At 51.6% G+C, this 20,470-nt stretch overlaps 1 protein-coding gene across 6 annotated transcripts in view; it reads right to left on the minus strand.

Annotated features, from left to right (window-relative positions):
- Window positions 1–20,470, minus strand: part of SNX29 (sorting nexin 29) — a 548,686-nt gene that overhangs the window by 154,137 nt on the left and 374,079 nt on the right. For all 6 annotated transcript variants that reach the window (XM_021088060.1, XM_021088058.1, XM_021088059.1 and 3 more), the window contains one exon: window positions 17,660–17,741. In XM_021088060.1, the coding sequence (XP_020943719.1) occupies window positions 17,660–17,741 (82 nt within the window). The remainder of the gene's footprint in view (window positions 1–17,659; window positions 17,742–20,470) is intronic.

The raw sequence follows: 20,470 nt of genomic DNA on the forward strand, positions 1-20,470 counted from the left end.
GTAGTGAACTGAGTCCTGTCTCACCTGGGCTCTGTGGACATCCAGGTTGGCTCAGCTGGTAGAACTTTGCATTTTATTTTCCTTAGGCTAACATACACATTTAAAAATGTTTAGGTCATCCTTTAAATGGGACTAAAAAATTATTCTGTTTAGTTACCTCTTTTCCCCTGTTATGTCATATCTAAGAAATAACCTCCCAAGCTGACATATAAGAGCTATATCACCTTTTTGTTTTTTGCATATTTCTAATAGTTTCTTTTTAAGTTTTCTTGCATTAAATTTTTTTCAGTGCGGTTTATTACAGGATATTGAACACAGTTCCCTGTGCTACATAGTAGGACCTTGTTGTTTATCCACTGCACACAAATTAGTTTGCATCCACTAATCCCAAACTCCCGATCCATCCCTTTTCCACTCCTCCTCTCTCGGCAACCACTAGTCTGTTCTCTATGTCTGTGAGTCTGCTTCTGTTTCATAGATAAGCCCATGTGTGTCCTACTTTAGACTCCACATATTAGTGATAGCATGGGGTATTTGTCTTTCTCTGTCTGACTCACTTCACTTAGAATGATCATCTTTAGGTTCATCCATGTTGCTACAAATGGCATGATTTCATTCTTTTTATGACTGAGTAGTATTCCACTGTGTATCGTCTTTATCCATTCCTCTGTCATGGACATTTAGGCTGCTTTACTGCTTTGGCTGTTGTAAACAGTACTGCAGGACACATCATCATTTTTAAGGGCTATATAATACTTATCTATCTTGGCTGGTTTTTCCATGAGTAAGCATTACTTTTTGAGGTCTCTCATACTATGTTTTGTTTTTTTTGTTTTTTTGTTTTTTTTGTTTTGCTTTTTAGGTCCGTACCTGTGGCATATGGAAGTTTCCAGGCTAGGGGTCAACTCGGAGCTGTAGCTGCTGGCCTATACCACAGCCACAGCAAACATGGAATCCAAGCCACATCTGCAACCCACACCATAGCTCAGAGAAACTCTGGATCCTTAACCCACTTAGCAAGGCCAGGGACCAAACCTGCATCCTCATGGATCCTAGTTGGGTTCATTAACCACTGAGCCACGATGGGAACTCCCATTTTTTTCTTTTTTAATATCATATTACTACTCCACCAGACACTCCAGTTCCCCTCTCCGCAGGGCTCCCCTGCAATGCTCCCTGTAAGAGGCTCATTATTCCTGGCCCATTACCATCTGGCTTGACACGAGAGCAGAATGCCTCAGCTCAGGGCTGCTGCTTTGTTTTGGATCCTGGCAGGCGGACTATGTGGTCCATAATCACAGCTGGAGCAACGAAAGGGGAATTGACATGCAGTAACCTTAATGTTGCCCTGCCGATGACCCAGATTTGAGGAATGTTTGTTACAACAGCATAATATAGCCTCAGCTGACTGATAAGACCAAAGTGTTAAAACTTTATAAAAATAAAACTAAAAAGCTAAATAAAACCACTTTAAAAGACTGCTGTCCAGTGCCCAAGCCTGGCTCTGCTGCTCTTGGCAGGTTGGCTAGGGCAGTGGCTCCATGCACGTGCCCAATCTGGGTCAGAGGGGTCCACATGGGCCCTGCACGAAACCCACCAACTTTTATGGCCGAGACATAGATGGTTACTCTTGTCAGTGGCATCCAAGGGTAGAAGAAAGCAGAACAAAAACCAGGTAGCTTCAAGCAGCAAGATGCTCATAACACGAAGAGAACTTAGAAATGAAGAGTGACCAACGGAGAAGCAGATCCCAACACCCGTGTGGCTCGTGCGCCCTGCAGACACGTGCTCTCCGAGTGAGAACTGACCAGGCCTCCCTGGACACAGCGGGGCTCAGGGCCTGTCCTTCCGTCTCTCTTTCTTTCTCTCTTCACTGTATATATCCTCTTCCATTCTCTTTCTAAACTGCTCCGGTTGATAAAACAGAGTGGACTTCACTGAACTGAAACTGCATCGGGGTTTCCTGTGCAACCAAGGCTCCTGGTCCTTCTCCTTCACCACGGGCCCTGTTGCTGCAGAGCCAAAATGATCCGCTGCCTCCTTGACTAAATAATCAATGTACAGGTGGTGATCTAGAAGATGGAGTCCTTGAGGGGGACCTTATGACACTTGTTGAGCTAATGATTATCAACAGTTTCACTCTGCTTAATCTCCCTGGGGTCAGCCATGCCCGGGCTTTGATCCTGGTTTCTCGACACATGCTGGTGGAGCAGCTTTTTCCTCTCTCCTGCTCCCTCCACTGTAACCTGAGGCCTGCTCACCTAGGCCAACCCACATCACCCACACCTCACCATCAGGCACTCAGAAGGCCTGGTTGGGGGTGGGGAGTGGGGGTGTTTATGGTGAAAAAACTTATATTTAGAATAAAGTGGTTAGACTCAAGTTTAGATGATCCTGAATTTGCTGCCAACACCAAAGCACCAGAGACAGAAACCAGTTGAACCAGAAGCCAGTTTCTTCTCTCCTTCAGGCCTGATCAGGGAAGCGACCTGGGCCATGTTCAGGTCACAGAGCTTCTTCTCAGCCTGCTTGACCTGGTGCTGGTTGGCCTTGACCTCCAAGGTGGAGCCAAGTGTGTTGGTATTTCCAGCTTCCTCACGGCTGACGGAGCCATCAGAGGGAACCTGGTGATGGCAAGATGGTCACCCTGCTTCTGCTGTCAACGGCAACGGGCACCTCCAACCGCATGGCCTGGGTTCGCCTGTTTTTGTATTTAGAGAAGCGCAATCACCTGGTGTGTATTTTTTTTAATCTAGCTTTTCATTCGACATGGTGAGATTCATCCATATTGTTGGCTGTAGCTGTAGGTCTTCTCCTTGCTGTCCAGTGCTCTCATGGGTGAATATGCCTCCGATTATTTATCCATCTTCTGTGGTTGGACACGTCTCAGTGTGGTTTTGCACTTACTTAGTTAATTGATCAATATGTTTCCCCTCATTAGACTCTAACTTTACGATGACTACTTTCTCATCATGGTAGTCCAATCCCCCCCCACCTTTTCTTTAGGGCCGCACTTGCAGCATGTGGAAGCTTCCAAGCCAGGGGTTGAATCAGAGCTGCAGGTGCAACGCCGGATCCTTAACCCACTGAGCGAGGCCGGGGATGGAAACCAGTCAGATTCCTTTCGGCTGCGCCCTAACAGGAACTCCCGTAATCCAATCCTTAACACAGTGCCTGATCCATAACAGGAGAAGAAGGAAGGAAGGGAGGGAGGGAGGGAGGGAGGGAGGGAGGGGGTGGGGGTGGGGGCGGCTAGCAGACAGGAAGGAACATGGGGTTCCCAGAGCACCCAAAATAGGACCCTGCCTCCCAGTACAAGGTCTGTTTCAACAGTCATGTTAAACAACTTCCCAGTTCCTGCCTCTCTGAGCTCCCTTTTTCCTTGCATATTACCTGACACTAAGCCCCTAGGCTCTTAAAGGATTCCTGCTTCTTTACTGCCAATAAAGACACTTAGAAGTTATTAGTAAAAACGTGCAGGTACCCCAAGCCTCTGGCTCCCCAAAAAGGCTGCTGACCAAGATTCTAGTTGCCTGGGGAAGGGCCCTAAGACGGAACATTATCATCGTCATGTTACCAGACGGTCAAGAGAGAAAACTATTCACAGTTCAACCGCCATCTCAACTTTCTTTGTAAAAGAGGCACCAGTGGGGGGGGGGGGGGCAGCAAGCAAATAACACCCACCAACCTCCTGCCTGCCATGGGGAGCAGAGAGTGACAAGGGGGCCTCCCGGCTGGGGACTCATGCCTGAGGCAGCGGCCACACCCTAGAGGGACCTCACGGTCCACTCTGAAAGGGCTCTTCCTTTCCCTGTGAAGAATGCTGACAAGCTCAAGTCCCTGCAGGCCACGCAGGAATAGAAATTGGCTCCTGGAATTTGTAGAGAAGGCATCATCCTCTTAAAACAGAGTCTTTCCGACCCCACCTGCCGTGCTCTGAGACACAGGCACAGGGGAAACCGCGTGGCCCTGCTTCCCTCCGCACCAACTCAGAAGTCTCTAAGTGCACTCTGTGCAGCCTGTGTTCTGTGACAAAAATAGCGACTGGCCTGGACACAAGGTCCTTGTCCAGCTCAACAGCTTCATCTTCTGCCCACATGCCTTGACTCGTCATGCACATTCCTGTTTCCCATTGCCTGTATGTCTATGCTGGCCTGTTCATTCATTTAATAAATATTTATCAGCAGGCACTTGTCTAGGCAGGAGGACAGAGCAGGAAAATAAGAGCGCTCGTGGAGAAAGTATGAGAGACAGACAACAAATACGCAAACGCATAAATAAGTGAAAGATGAGCACTGCCCTGGGACAGCAAGACGGGAGCGCAGAGGGGACTGGGGCTATTAAGCACCTACCAAGGGCCGGGTACTGTGCTTGGCACTCTTCTTAGACATCCTCACCTAGTTCTCACACCAACTCGCCACAGGAGGTGGCTCGCAGCCACGTTTTACAGTTGAGAGACACGGCTGGTAAATATAGAGGTAGGCTTTGCATCCTGATCTCAAGCCCAAGGTGTTAAAACAAAAAAAAAAAAACAAACTAACTAACAAAAAAGCAAAAACAACTGGCAGAAACCAGGGCAGCCGCAACTTTATTTTTCCTGAAAAGAGGTAGAGGATCAAAACGATGGGCACTCAAAGCCAGGACTGGTGCCCTAAGGGGGTGGTGAAAAGAAGCTACTCACACGTGCTCCCAGCAAGTCTGGGCGAAGACCTAGTCAGGGAGAGAGCGCATGCGAGGGTCCCAGGGCACGTACGGGGACTAAATAGGACTTTCCATGCCCCAGGGTCGGCCATGCCCTTGACCGAAGAAGAGAGTCCTGGATCTTTCTTGAGATGATGGGGCATGTAAAGGAAACAGAGGCCTCTTCCTATTCCTATAGCTGTAATGACAACGTTCCCATTGGAGGGATGTGTGAGTTTAAGGAGATAAAACATGGAGAGCACCTGAGCACAAGGGCTGGTAGGTGGGAAGTGCTTGGGAAACACAGCTGCTGCCGTCATCGACCCTCGCCACACCCCTCAGTTCCCGTCTCCAGCCCTCTTCCTCGTCATCTTCATCCTCACCGAGCATCGCCAGCATCACGGGTCACACCCTCCTCCTCACGGACCTTCACCTCGTCCTCATCAACCATCCTCCTCCTCACGCTCCTCAATCCCCTTCACCAACTATCACCATCCTCCTTTCACCATCACTCGTCGTCATTTTCATCCCATCATCATCACCGTCACCATCCTCAGCCCCCATCATCGTCATCCACCATCTCCTCCTCCCCCTTTTTATTGCCCGTCTGTCTTTCTTAGGGAAACTCAGCAAAGACAGAGGTCGTGTTTTCCTCTTAAAGAACACACCGCTGGAAGGTCATCTAGACCTAGGTTTGTAGCTCATTCCTGCTGCTCACCAGGTGTGTTATCTTGGGCGGGTTACTACACTCTCTGACCTGAGCTTATTCATCTGTAAACAGAGAGGAAAATACTTGCCCTTGGGGTGGTGGCAAGGAATCAGAATCATGCATATGAAAGACTCCATAAGAATAAGTGCCTGCTATTACTGGCAGCTTTGTGTATCTCCTTCCCATGTCCTTTTTTCATAAAAATGGGCAGGATCAGGGCAGGCTTGGTAACATGACTCCAAAGTCCAGCGCGATGCTTCCTCTAAATCACGTGCTGCAAAATGCAGTGTGGTTTCCTTTCCGCATCTTCTAGTAACTGAACTATCCTAACGTTTACGTCTTCCTGGCTCCCTGCTGCCAGGCAGCCTCTTGTTGTCTGGACAGACCAGACGTCCATCACCCCAGGGGGGAGACTTCTCCACCTCTGCCACCCTGTGTGACGGCCACCACCCTGTCCCTTGGGACTCCCTGAGACCCTAGTCCGCATCCTCCTCTCTGTCGGCCCCTGAAAAAAAGCAACCTCCACGTGGCCGCCAACTTGAGCTGCTGCCTCCAGCTTGAGACAGCCCGAGCAGTCTGGCAGACGTTCCCTCCGTGGGGAAGTCTGGCACGGAGCTGCAAGTCGCAGTCTCTCGGGGAGCGCCTGCCGGCGGCACAAGGAGATAACCTTTAAAGGTTGGACTCACAGTGCTTTTCTGGATCTGGAAGGGGTAGGAAAAAAGATCCTAGACTTAAAGTGGCAGCCGCCCTCCCCCAACTGACTTCATTAGGAGACAGAGGCTTCTCAAAGCTCAGTCCAGGGAGGGAAAAAAGCCCAAACCACAACAGCTTGAATGGTACAAGTGCATCCGGTTCAGATGAGCACTTACTAAGGCGACGCAAGATCTCCCCTCGTGCCAACACGATTCAGGTTCTAAAGATCATTTGAGGACTCACCAAGCTCGGGGAGGCATCTGCTCACTAATACTCAGGGTTAACTTTTTTTGTTTAAGTCATTATTCCTGTGCTGCTGGCCTCAGGAAACATCCATCACATAAGCATAAACCATGAGAGCTGGCGTTTGAAAAGCTGCCTGGTGGCTGACAAACTGTTTCTAGGTCTGCCTCCCTCCACCTCGGCTGAGTGTCAGGTGGAGCGGCGTCTTCAGGTGAGGAAACTGCAGCTCAGCTCAGCCCGGAAGCTCCAGGTGGTGGTCCCAGCTTCTAGCCACGACTTAACCCCACAGTGAAGAGGAGACGGGCAGACGCTTGGGCCCAAACATCTGATGAGCTGGAATGAAGGATGGGCTAACCTGGGTTCCGGGCCCCCTGCTGGAGAGGAAGCCGGTTCTAAGCCTGGGGGCTGCCGCTGTGCCTACGAGTGCAGATGTGTGTGTATCAAGTTCCCGTCGTGGCTCAGTGGTTAATGAACCCAGCTAGTATCCATGAGGACATGGGTTTGATCCCTGGCCTCGCTCAGTGGGTTAAAGATCCGGTATTGCCATGAGCTGTGGTGCAGGTCACAGATTGGGTTCGGATCCTGTGTTGCTGTGGCTCTGGTGTAGGCTGGTGGTGACCCCTAACATTAGAACTTCCATTTGCTTCAGATGTGGCCTTAAAAAGCAAAAAAAAAAAAAAAAAGACCCTGGCACACCTGTCTTCCGGTCCACAGACACCCAGGTGGCCCGCACCTGTCTGGTTGAGCAAACAGGAACGGAGGCTGAGCCTTCTGTGTCCATCTTCAGAATAGTTACACAAATAATGGCTCCTTCATACTAGGAAACACTCTGCAGAAGCTTAAAAAGAGTGAGGAGACAAGAGGTCTATTGACTGGGGAGGATGCGTGTATCATACCATCCCATTTATGTCCAAGATGGCCAATAAATGTCCAATAAAACTGCAACAGCATCCAGTGGATCCACGTGGGGAAAGTCCTATGTCCCAAGGAGCACTGGCAATGTTTGGAGACATCTTGGGTTGTCATGACTGCGAAGAGGGGAGAGGTGGCACCAGGCAGAGGCCTGGGATGCTGCAGCTCAACACCCTACCTCACACAACGAAGAATTATCTGGCCCCAACTGTCCACTCTGCTGCCACTGAGAAACCCTGGTGTAGAGACACAACTGGCTCCTGACCAACCCTAGGCTATGAGCAGCCTGCAGACGTGGGGCACGTGCTCTCCTTCGGCCCCTTCCTCTTCCACTGGCAGGAGCAGTGTCACTGTCCTTTAGGGAAGCATTGTGCTCCCACTGGCGCAGGCTCAAGAGAAGGAATGTGAGCCTGGCGCCCTTGCGGACACAGAGACTATGGACCAGGGGCATGGCCCCTCCACTGAGAGGCAGCAAGGCTCAGATCCAGGACCCCTGTCAGTACAGGGAGAAGCAGAGGCCTTTCCAGTGGGGCAGCTGAGCCGAGGGGATACAAGCCTGGTGCCCATAGACATCCCGTCATCTGGCCATGAATAGAGCAAAACAACCCTCTGCAAAGACTGGAGATGGGGTGCCCATGCCCCTGAGCCCCTCAAGTTCAAGCTCTGTACACCCTTGGCCTTTTCCAGGCAACACTCCACGAACAGCCTCTGTTTCTCATTCTGGATGGAGCGGGGTTTCCTTCTCCTCCAAGGAAGAGAGCACACGTGAAGATGGGGAGTCCGTGTCCTCAACAATCGAGTGGGAAGCTAGTTGCCCATGTTGCCCCAACTTGAGGAGCCCTGGCTTGGATGTGAACGGGGAGCACACCGCGGGATCAGGCTGCGTGGGGCCGAGGAGAAGCCCTGTCATCCGGGTATCCGGGACAGCTCAGCCTCACCCTCCATCGCCAGCCCTCGTGCCAAGACACAGCTCCCCACCTAAGGCTGCCCACGCGGGAACAAGCGCAGGGACCAGAAAATGGAAACTCTGAAAACTAAAGCACAGGGGCTTCTTGGGGTGACACTGTGGATGCTCTGGGTAGGATCACTGTCCCAGCAGGGCTGTGAGTTGCAGGATGCTCCGCAGTGAATGGATGCTGTGTGCGTGACTTGTGAATGGAGAGATGTTCTTTCCTGACCAGGTTAACGTAGGGGACACTGGCATATGGTTTTACAGATATTGATGAAAAGCAGTAAATTTTCTAAGAATAAAAATATCACCAACCAATTAATTCTGCACATTTGAACTCTGTAACAGAACAATCATTGGTATTAAAAAGCTGCAGATGAATATTATCAGGCGTGACTAAGTGATTGTGCCAGAAAACAATCTTGTTATTCTGCAGCACGCCGCGGCTTGATACGGGATCTCAGGTCCCAGACAAGGGTTGAAGCCAGGCTACAGCAGTGAAAGCACCAAATCCTAACCACTAGACCACCAGGGAGCTCCTGCCAGAAAACACTTTCCCAACATGCAGGGATCCTCTAGTTCCAAACAACTGCCGTAGGCAGGCAGCTTGGGGCTGTCCCACATGTGGGTGATTCGGGCTTCCGGGATTGTCCAGAGCCCTCCTCACTTGATCCTGCTTGCCACCTGCGCTCCTCCCACAGCCCAGAGGACAAAGTCTGCAGCCACATGGAGACAATGGGGACCAAGAGCCCATCCATCCGATGACGATGACAGAAGGCTGCAAACACCCACCTGTGGTGGGCAGACCTTTTCTTCCCCGGGTACAAGGAAGAATGGCGGATCCAGGGAGTTAGGAATTTCCTAAGTCAAGGGCTAAGAACAGGCAAAGAGAGAGAAGAGAAGCAGAGAAGCAGGGAGGCTTGGAAGCGGGGGAGTGGGGGAGGGAGAGGGAGAGGGAGGGAGGGAGGGAGGGGGAGAGAGAGAGAGAGAGAGAGGGAGGAGGGAGAAGAGCCTAGGACACAAGCACAGCAACAAGGGATCCTTAACCCACTGAGCGGGGCCAGGGATGGAACCTGCATCCTCATGGATACTATTTGGGTTCGCTTCCATGGAGCCACCATGGGAACTCCCCCAGAGATCATCTTTTTAGACCAGAGGAGACCAGGCGGTGGGGTAGGGAGTGGTCTGGAAAAACGCGCAGGCCGGCAGGCCTGGAAGCCTGGGCTCCAGACCCCCTGGGCCACATGCCTGCCTGAGACCAGGAGGCTAAACATTCAGGGGACACCTGAAACCCTGGATCTGTCGCCTGACCTTGGCTGGGCTGGGCCCTCCTTCCTCCCTTCCCTGGAAGGCCCCCGCCCCGTCTACAGAGCCGCTCCGAGCCCTCACGTCTGGCCTCCCTCTCCACCTGACGCCCCCTTCTCGGCCTCAGGTGTCCCTGCAGAGATCACCGCCCTCTGCCCTCCACTCCCAGGGCCCCTGGACACCAGCCCTTCCTTACCCCCGCCCCTGCCCCGGACTTTCTGCGGAGGACGTCTGTCACCGTTTGGGTGGACACCCCCAAGCCGTAATCAGGAGACAGCCCCACCGCCCCGTCAGCGGGAGTGGCGTGGCCACAGCCTTCCTCGCCTTTGCAGATCCCCGTTTGAAACGTTCTGCACTCATCTAACTACTAACATCCGCCTTCTCCACCAGGGCTGGGCTGCTTCCATCTCAGATGTACAAGCAGCCCCACCCTCCCTTCCCAGCGGAAGCCGGACACCACGCTCCCTCGCTTTTCCAAAGTTCGCTTCATGCCACTTTGCGTTCACAGAAGACCTACAGCAGCCCCTGTCTTAGCTAACCGAGCGAAATCTGACGTGGACTTTCGCTTTTACAAAGAAAGGTAATTGCTCCTGTGCTTGATGCCATCCTGGCTTATGGAAGGTTTCAAAGGAACACCCTGCTTTCGGAGAGAGGGGGAAGCCTGTACCCAGTAAGTGATGATGGTGACTGCAGAACAGAGAAAAAATGAAAGCTGCAGAGCTGCACGACGAGAAAGTTAACAGCGCCACGACTAACCCTCCAAATCACCCGATAAATGCCCTGAGCAGCTCTCGATAAAACTGGAGTTGTTTTGGGAGTTCCTGTTGTGGTGCAGCAGAAGCGAATCTGACTAGTATCCATGAGGTGGTAGATTCGATCCATGGCTTCCCTCAGTGGGTGAAGGATCCAATATGAGAACTGTGGCCCATTCACAGTCAGAGACGGCCTTAACAAGCAGAGAGAAGACACTGTACCGAGTGCATCTGAAAGAGAAGGGCTCCTTGATAAGTGTCAGCCGTAACCAAATACCAGTGGCCACGCAATGTGAAGACGGCCAGGGGTAACGCAGAACTGGGGATGGTACCCCGTTGAGGCCACCCCAAATGTATTCCAGCAACACACACTGAGCACATACGTGTGTTTAGTTAATCCAGACTTACATGCCAGCCATGCCCGTGACTCCAAAGAGGTGGCATCAAACTAGGGTACCATCTTGGAAAATCTCCCTGGGGAAGGCCAACAGGGTGGCGATGCCCTGGGGTCACGTGCAGGCGCCCTGGAGACGTGTGGACAATATCACTGGTGCAATCCACTACTCAGTAACAGTCATACTTCAATTCAAAACAAGACGAAACCTGGCACCAACAGGGCAGCTCAGGGCTGGCAAAACTCCATTCGACTAGGGCTTGGGCATCAGTGCTTTCAGGCCTCAGGGAGCCGCATGGGGAAAACGAACTATGATACTCGGTTTCGTCTCTGAGCCCCAGACTCTGCCTCCAGCAGAGCTCACCTCTCTGCTGAGCTGCGTGGGGCCGCTGGACACGGCCTCTGCATTTCAGCTGCTTGAATACGGCTCCCACCTCCTCGCCAGACCCAGACACTTTGAGGACAGAGGGTCTCGTTCCTTGCAGCCCCTGAGGCAGCCGCTGCCGAGCCTTTGATCAAGCGGAAGCTAACTAAAGGCCTGTGGGAGACATTCCACTCAGCAGGGAGAAATTCTTCTATGTTCACTTCCAGAGGTAACTGCTTATCACAGGTCAGGCAGTTCTTAGGCCACCAAAGGTAGCATCTGCACAGTAGCTGTGTGCCAGGCACTGTGCTAACCTCCTTACCCATCGTCCTCCAGTGTCACTTAACACGGCGAGTGGCCTTCCGTCCCTCCTACCCCCACCTCTCTCTGCAGCCCTTATCTCACGAGGCTGCTGCGATTCCTCGAGAGCACCTGGCCCCTCGGGACTGGAGGTCGGGAGGGCAAGTGCAACGTCAAGCCTTGCTTGCCAGGGGCCCAGCAGCCTTGAGCACATGCCTGGCACCTAGTCCATCCTCAGCACACAGCGTTGGAATATATAAAGGAATCGTACTCGAAAGGGGGAAAAAAGTCCCTCCTGTTTGAGAAGATAAAAGCCGTCGTTGGGAATAATACTGACACGTACGTCCAAGGGGAGGAAAACGGACTTTTTTTGCTTTTGCCTGTATCAGGCTTTCCCAGAAGCGCTGGGCAGCCCAAGAACAGCTGGAGGTTAATACGCCGAAATCCTCAGAGGGGCACAGGTGCTTGACTTGGAGGGCTGGAAAGTTCTCGGGGAAGGAGGGAGCAAGAACAAAGGCAGAGGTTCCCACAATGTTGCTTATCGTGCAGCACATGAGGCAACCTGGCTGGAAGGAAACTCAGAAGGCCAGGAAGCCACAGCTGCCTGGTCCCCACCGGGGGCGGGGGGGAGGACTGACGGGAACAAGAGATTCCCTCCGGCCTCAGACCTGGGCCGGGGCCCTGGCACCTGCAGGGGTACTTGCGAGGGCGGAGGCTTCTCATCAGCCCACAAGCCTGCAGCTGCTATTCCCATTTCTGTGCTTGGCTCAACCATCTCATCCTTTTCTGCTTAATGAATTCCTCCCTCTCTGCTTAGCTGCACACGAGGCAAGCATAAAGGCAGAGCCGTAGGATAAAGCCAACTAGAGGGCCCGAGGGGCGAGCTGTCTCAGGACCAAGATGAAAAGGGCTGAGAGACGGGAAGCCTGAAAGCGCAAAAACATCACCGCCCTCCCAACCACCTGCAGCTCCATGCAGCCCACCAGCCCCTGTGATCTATTATTAACACGAAAAATAATGGATTTTCCCTGCACCGCATATATAAACACACCCTGCTAGACTGAACCCTGAAAGCACCTGCCCAGAGCACACGGTTTCCTTTGGGGGGGCCGGGGGGTGAGGGGTCTCAGAGGTGGGATGAGTCTTCCTGGGGACCACCTTTCCTCTAAGTCAGGACAGCCCCCTGTGGCCCCGAGGAAAGGGGACTCATCCTGGAAGGAGAAAGCTTTGCTGAAACAAAGCAACCTTCTTTACAAAGGAGACGCAATCAGCTGCGCTTTGCAAATGGAACACCGCAGTGCAGCTGGTCTTTTCTAGTGCCTACGTTCAGAGGCTGAGGTTAATCCCATGTAGAGGACTGATTCCAGCTGTACGTAAACGAACGGCGATTTTCAAAAAGAAAGACCTAAGGATTCAGCGGCTACGTGTACTGCTGTGTTATTTCACTCCAATTTAGTGGCTGTAATGTTTGCTTAAGGAAAAAAAAATTAGTGGATTGCTATAACATGCCCTTATAAACACTATGGTAGGCTATTAAGACGGTGGACCTCGATCCACCGTGTTTGGGGAATAAGACCAAACCTTTGCCAAGGTATAAACTAGGAAGTAATTGATGAACAACAAACGTAACTGTGTTATGTGCAGGGGACAGAAAGTCAAGCCTCATGCACAACCTGTGTTAACAGGGAGAGAACGAGAGAGAAGCTAAGCAAGACCATTAGTAAATAGGGCTTTGCTTTGCTTTTCTTCCATGCTGCTTGTTGCTATTTCATCATTTTGTCTCTGGCTAGTGTCTGCAGGCAGCCAAGCATTCGTTGGCGCCAGAAGTAAGAAATACTTGTGGAAGAAAAATTGGGAAAGGTTCTAGACATCCATTTTACCTTTGTTCTGAAAACTGGTCAAATGCTGCATTTCTTACTTTTGTTTTTTCCTCTATTTTATGGCCAATCCTGCGGCTTATGTATGTTCCTGGGCTAGGGGTCCAGTCAGAGCTGCAGCAGAGGCCTACGCCACAGGCACAGCAACTTGGGATCTGAGCTGCATCTGTGACCTATGCCACAGCTCACAGCAATGCCGGATCCTTAACCCATGGAGCGAGGCCAGGGATCCAACCCGCATCCTCATGGATACTAGATGGGTTCTTAATCTGCTGAGCCACAATGGGAACTCCCCGCATTTCTTACTTTTCTGCCAGAAAACACCTCAGCCCCCACCCTGAGACATGGGAGCAGAGTGTGGAAACCACAGATAAATCTTTTGTAATAACTTGCATTCAATGCTGTCAAGGGACAGCACTTCTGTCCAGAAGCTTCCATGCAAAGTGTCGTCTAGACCTGTATGGGCAGCAGGAGACCCGGCTTAGCTCCCCTACGGTCAGAAGGACCTAACCTTCCAAGACTCCGGGCAGGCTCTGGGGACCCTGACACTGCTCAAACGAAGTTTTGAGGGAGCTTCCCCGAAACCTTTCTGTGGCCAGAGCCGTTGCGGCGACAGGCCCTGCTTTAACCGTCCTCCCGGGCTTTGCAGTACACTGCGGTGGGCCCGGAGCAGGCGCACAGAATCCCCTGGCTGGTGGCAGGGGGGCCCTGGGCCCAGGGTCTCAGGGGTGCAGGTGGCCGTCCACACAGGTAAGGGCTTGGTCAGGCCGGGCCCTTCCCTTCACTATGAAGACAACTGGCCTGTGTGCTCTTGGATTTTTAAAGAGCTGGACTCCACCTCATTCACAGGATCTGTGCAAACTGGTACCCCGTCAGAAGATGCTTTTTATACTAAAAATCATGTTACTGAATGAGCTGCTTCTCTGTGCCTTTGTTTTCTCATCTATAAAACGGGGCTGATCAGCGTTTGTTCCCTCACCGGCCTGGGGTGAGGAGCGAATGAGGTTCTCACGTCACACACACAGGCCAGGGGGCGGTGGCGTCTCCCCGGTATTATTCATTCACATGAGCACCGTCCTGAACGGCCTGCTGTTTTCACTGTCGTTTACCTACCATTTTTCTTCAAGCCGATTCACTTTCTGTAAAATTGATGTTACCAGGACACCGGCCATCACTGTGGTAAATGGAAAAACAGAAGCCTGCGCCGTAAGGAGAAGACAGACGAAAAAACAGATACAGTGAAACAAAACAAGAGAGTTGACTGAGCGGAAGTCTGTGCTGGCCAAGGCGCTCCGCCTGGGCCCGCCTCTGCCTTTGCTCAGAAGAAAGATGAGCGGCATTAGCGGCACAGTGGCCGCCCCAAGACGTGCTCCGCCAGCGAGCAGAGAGCTGAAAGGGGGGTGAGCCTCTCTCCCTGAGGAACGTGTTTCTGACTGTCCAGCCTCTGTCCCCCAAGCCCACCAAGCCCCAGGGATCGTCCTGCTGTCCGCCACTCCGGGACGGACTGTTCGAGATCATCGCCACCCAACAGAAGCTCCCGTGATGATGCAAACAGTCCACACCTGTGTCATCCACTGTGCCAGCCACCAGCCCCATGTGGGTACAAGGCACCTAACAGGTCGCTAGAGGGCCTGAGGAACTGGGGTGTAACAAGTCTTTCCATTTTATTTAAGTTAAACTGAAATGGCCCCACGTGGCTCGCGGCTATCGTATTGGAAGGCACAGATCTACTGAGAAAACTACACGTGCTGACCCTCTTGTCTTGGCTCTTCCAATGAACTTAGGGTTTGTTTTGAGGTTACGCCCTTGGCTTCCCTGGCGGGAGCGCATAGGGAAATTAACGGTGATTTGCCATAGGGATGAAATGGGCATTGTCTACCATATCCGATATTATTGCTTCATCCAAAGCTCTGCATGGAAATTTTAGAGTTCCTTTAGGGAACTGACATATTTTCTTCTCATTAGCAATGGAACTATCTAAAACTGCCACATTTCCATTTTCACATCGGCTGTCAGGAAGCTCAAAGGAAATTTACCAACCAATAAGAAAACCATGTAGGATTATATATATATATATATATATATATGATTTCCACTCTTCCCTTAATGGAAACGCTCTTAGTTTACATTTTCTATGACTCTAATATTTTATCTCTTACTTCCATTTTATTATTCTTTTCTGAGTTTCTCTAGAAATTATCTCAAATGTTTTGTGGAATTATATAAAATGCAATTGTTAACTAAGAAAAATAATGTCCCATGGTGCCAGTATTTAAACGAGTGGCCCTCTCTCCCATCATTTAAACAAAGACCAAAAAAAAAAACCACATTGTAATAAAGACTTTCTGAGATGCTTCCAAGCACAGGCTCAGATTTTGCTCTGAAGTACCAACCAGAAGCACTGCCAGCTAAAAGGAGAAAAACAGAGGTGCTTCTTCATGCACGCCAGGGTCAGGAGAGACAGCAGAGCCCCCCTGTGTGGGATGAAGTCGCTCTGGGTGAGGTGGGGGCTGCCCGGCCTGTGGCTCCCAGGAAAGCTCTGGAAACGGTCAAGGATGGGGAGAGTGTGGCTCGGATGCCACCATGACCACCGTGGAAACCATCTCCCAGGCAACGGCACATTTGCTGTGTCTGTCTCAGTCCATAACTGACTTTTCATAGCTAAAACCTGCCCAGCTGCTTCCTGGGGTGAGGGGCGGGCGGGAGTCAAAAATGAAAGGTCAAGGAAACCTCTCAAGTGATCTCGCGTTTTAATTCGGCTCGAAAATAAAGCTGTCCACTTCACTATTTTCATCCTCCAGCCATCACCTCCCAGCCTTCTGATGACCGCAAAGCAGAACTGAAGGGCACTCAAGTAAGAGCTTTTTTTTTTTTTTTTTTTTTTTTGGTATAAAAAGACAAGAGAATATTCGAAAATATGTCATATTGAATTCTCTTTTCAAGCCAGAGCTGAGAGCATCACAAACAGAGATTCTGTAACACTTACCAAAGTGCTACTGTTGCCGAGCTGAACAAGAAAACAAAAATGTTTGTACAAGCTTCTTTGCCAAACTCTAGCTCATTTGTCCCTAAGATTGCAGGCAAGAAGCACGTATCATGCTCATGCTCGTTCCTATAGACACACAACCACCGTCTGTCCCACCACTAAAGGCCAAACTCGGCAATCATTTTGGAAGATGAGGGACGAGGCCCAAGTGCCTCCTGGACGCCACCTATTTCTAACCCTTGTTTCTAAGCCTTGTTATCATTTCCGTTTCACAGACGAGGAAGCCGAGATTTACATAAGGTCACAAAATTGAAACCAGGGCTTCTACTGTCATGTTCCGTGTCCTTTTTGCACCACCCCAGTCCCTGGGGAAGGTATCTTAATAGCTGAGACCAATTCTTCAGGGGTCAGTTCTCCACAAAGAAAAATGGCAACAAAGCCCAAGGCTGTTCACAAAGCTCATAGGAAATAGGAACAAAACCTAATGAAAATGTGGTGATACACGCTGAGAGAGAGCAGGACCAGAAGCGGCTAAGAGTCACGGCAGAACAGTCCGGGACAAGGGAACACGGAGGGCTGGAGAGCGGGCAAGAGAAAGAGAAAGAGAAAAGAGAGAGAAAGCATAAGTAGGCAGGGCTGGAAGAGGCATCAGAAAACCAGAGAAAAGTTGGAAAACTAGGGTTCCAATTGCTGGGGCACAATCACCTTCAAAGCAAAGATCCCATGGCCCCAGATCCTCAATCCTCCCACAGACGATGGGGGGGTGGGGGGCAGCTCTACCCCAAGGAGGCAGAGGGCACATCTGCAGTTTTCACCTGTCAAGCATCGGTCGCTCCTTCTTTGGAAAAGAGAAGCCTGGCTTTTGTCTGTGGAGACCTGGCCCATCACACAAATCCATGGCCTATCACACAAGTCCATCGCTCATCACCTGAGTGCATCACCCATCACGCGAGTCCATCGCCCACCACGCGAGGCCATCGCCCATCAGGCGAGGCCATCGCCCACCCGTGAGGTTTAGGGATGGGCTCGTGATCCGAGACAGACCCTCCAGAGATACCCAGGTAGGCTGAGAGTCTGGTGCTGCTGAGCTGCCTGGTCAACCCACAGAAAGCACCAGCCTGAAAAGAACGGCCAAGGAGAGAATGACAGCGGATTCTGACCATGGGGCCAGCCGGGCCTGAGGCCAGACCCATGCCTCAACTTTTCAGCTGCTGTGCAAGCCAACAACTCCCACTTCTGCTCAACTGGCCTGAGTTGAGTGGTCAGGGCCACGCCGGGAAGCCTGAGCTGCACAGGGACCTACCGCCCTGCCTCCTCCTGTCTGACAAGAGAACCGTTTCCCCGGGGAGGGTGAGCAGGTGGAGGCTGCCCTTTGGAGGCCATGGCCTTCTAAGTCCAGAGCTCCACAGCCGAGAGGCAAAAGCACCAGCAAGTAACAAACAAGCCTGGATTCCATCCCAGGGGTGACATCCAACTGGAAACCGCTGGTAACTACCTGATACACGTGGAACGCGTTGGCGGCTTTGCCCCGGAGAAACACTGATGGGATCCAGACATTGATGAGCGCCCGGTTGGATCTGAACAAAAAAAAAAAACCAGATCAAAACTGGTCAGTTCAATTTACCCAAAAGAAGGGAGGCGGCTATTTTCTCCTCTAAGAGGCATTAGGCACAATTTATAACAACCTCTATTACAATTAAGAGGAAGCTAAAGGATCAGTTTAAGTCTCATTTTAGGATGGCACCACAGCATACAGAAGGTCCCAAGCTAGGGGTCGAATTGGAGCTGCAGCTGCTGGCCTACAGCACAGCCACAGCAATGCGGGATCTGAGCCACGTCTGGAACCTAGACCACAGCTCACAGCAACGCCAGATCCTTAACCCACTGAGTGAGGCCAGGGATCAAACACACATTCTCATGCATGCTAGTTGGGTTGGTAACCCTCTGAGTCACAACAGGAACTTCCCCAAGGTTATTTTTAAAGGACTTAGTTTACTATGTGTGTGTGTGTGTGTGTGTGTACGTATATAATGGTGTGTATTCTGGAATGAGAGCGAGCTGCCCTTCAGGTTCTACTGAGTGATGGTGGCCCCTAATTTATCTGAACCTGTTTGCTCCTCTGAAGAGGGGGATGACAACAGGAAGCCTCCATGATGCCTCAGAGGGACCCGGGCACTAACACCCACAGGGCTTCTAATGTCTTCAGAGGAGTCATGCTGCCTCTTCACTGTGCCCACTTTAGACCCTGACCCCTGTTCTAAGATCAAACTCCATGCAAGAGCTTGGGAGACCACCATTCATGGTGATGAGAGCCCCAGCTGTCTGGGGGAGGGAGAGGGGATTCCAGGAAGCCAGGCTCAAGGAACTCCTTCTGCAACTTTTCCCAAAACACCGTGTGTGGCTGTCATAAAGCAAGGTTGACATTCAAATGCAAAATCACGTGCTGAGGATGGACAAGGTACAGCGCCTCGCCTTCACCTGTATTATCTCGACTGATCCTCACAGGCTGCTTGGGGGAACTGCAAGGGTTATTTCGGTTATGTGACAGTTCTGCCTCACGAGGTGATGTGAACCGACCTCTGAGTCACTGGGTACCCACCCACCACCACGCTGCCACTGGGCTGGATCCCAACCAGGCAGAGCTGCTAAGTTCACTGTCACTGAAACCTCAGGATCAATCACAACAGCTCTCAAAACCGCTCCATGCCGATTTGGGAAGGGCTAGCTTTTGCGTCTACTCAGAGCTGCTGTGGGGCTAAGAGCGTTTTCTCCAGCTCTTCTTCTCTCTGAAGAGCAGCTCAGAAAAATGCAGCAGCCTCCTGTGCTTGGAACTCAGTGTGAGACGCGGGTGGCAGCTGCAGCCATGACTCAATGGTCTCACAACGCCAGGGCGAAGGGTCTTCACAAAGCCCTGATCCTCTCCGAAGCAGACTTTCTTCTCAGCTCTGAGCCTAGGTGCTGACCTTTGTGGGGCAAAATGAACCCCACTGATAATTCCCCCGGGGGCTCTGAGTACAAAGTGCAATTCTGAGCCACCAAATTGGTCTGTATATCTAAAGACACTCCTTCTGGAAAGGTCCTCCAAATTGTGCTAGTGGCTAGAGTGTTCCCCTTTCATGTCTGTTGGGAGGGGGAGGGGTGCAGAAGTGTAACTAACACCCCGGTTTTTTTTTCTCTCTTTATAGGGCCACACCTGTGGCATAGGGAGGTTCCCAGGCTAGGGGTCGAATCGGAGCTGCAGCTGCCAGCCTACGCCACAGCCACTAGCACATCAGGTGGGAGCTGCATCTGCAACCTACACCGCAGCTTGTGACAATACCTGATCTTTAACACACTGAGCAAGGCCAGGGATCAAAACCGCAACCTCACGGACACTATGTCAGGTTCTTAACCCACTGAGCCACAACAGGAACTCCCAATATGGTTTTCATTAATTTTCCCAGATGGGTGAGGGCTGGACAACCCCCAGGGCTCCGCTGAGGTCACCCAGGCTGGTGAAGCACCTGTCCCTATCAGAACATGTACTGCGCAGTATTAGAACTGACTGCGGGAACAGCTCGCTCCAAGATATGTAAGTGTGAGTTACAGGAATAAAATAGCGATCCTGAGTCTGGAGACCAAGGGAGCTGGAGGAGCCAAAAGGGCCACGGTGGCAGGGGCAGGTATGCCCCCCTGGGGTGAGGGCAGGGCCAGGGGCTGGGGGGGCCTGGGCAGGAAGCCGAGGTCAGCAAGGGCCTTCCCAGCAAGTACAGGAAGGATGAGCTTCCCTCTGGCTTTAGCGGAGATGAGCAGCCTGGGGGAGGTGAGAGGATGTGGCTGGACCAGGCAGGTGCTGCCTGAGAGCGGGAGCTGTGGCTGATTCATCCCTCTGCTGAGGACCTGGTTGCGCCTCCCTGCGGCAGGTGCGTGCTAAATTCTTGCTTTAATAATGAGTCCCTTCTACAGAGTTCACATCGTGGCTCAGCAGTAACGAATCTGACTAGTATTCACAAGGAAGCAGGTTCGATTCCTGGCCTCACTCAATAGGTTAAGAATCCTGCGTTGCTGTGGCTGTGGCTGGTGGCTACAGCTCCAATTTGACCCCTAGCCTGGGAACTTTCATATGCCGCAGGTGCAGCCCTAAAAGTCAAAAAAAAAATAAAGAAATAAAAAAATAAAAAAATCCCTTTTCTGCCACAAGCAGCTCATCCCTGGGCTCTCCTGTGTGGCTGTTACCTGGTCCCCCCTGGGCCTCCACCAGACCGCCATCCCCACGATCCTCTCCACACTGCACCAACCACCCCTCCCCAGGCCCAGAGGAGGCAAA

This window comes from Sus scrofa, chromosome 3, assembly GCF_000003025.6.
Source record: "Sus scrofa isolate TJ Tabasco breed Duroc chromosome 3, Sscrofa11.1, whole genome shotgun sequence".
Classification (NCBI taxonomy): Eukaryota; Metazoa; Chordata; class Mammalia; order Artiodactyla; family Suidae; genus Sus; species Sus scrofa.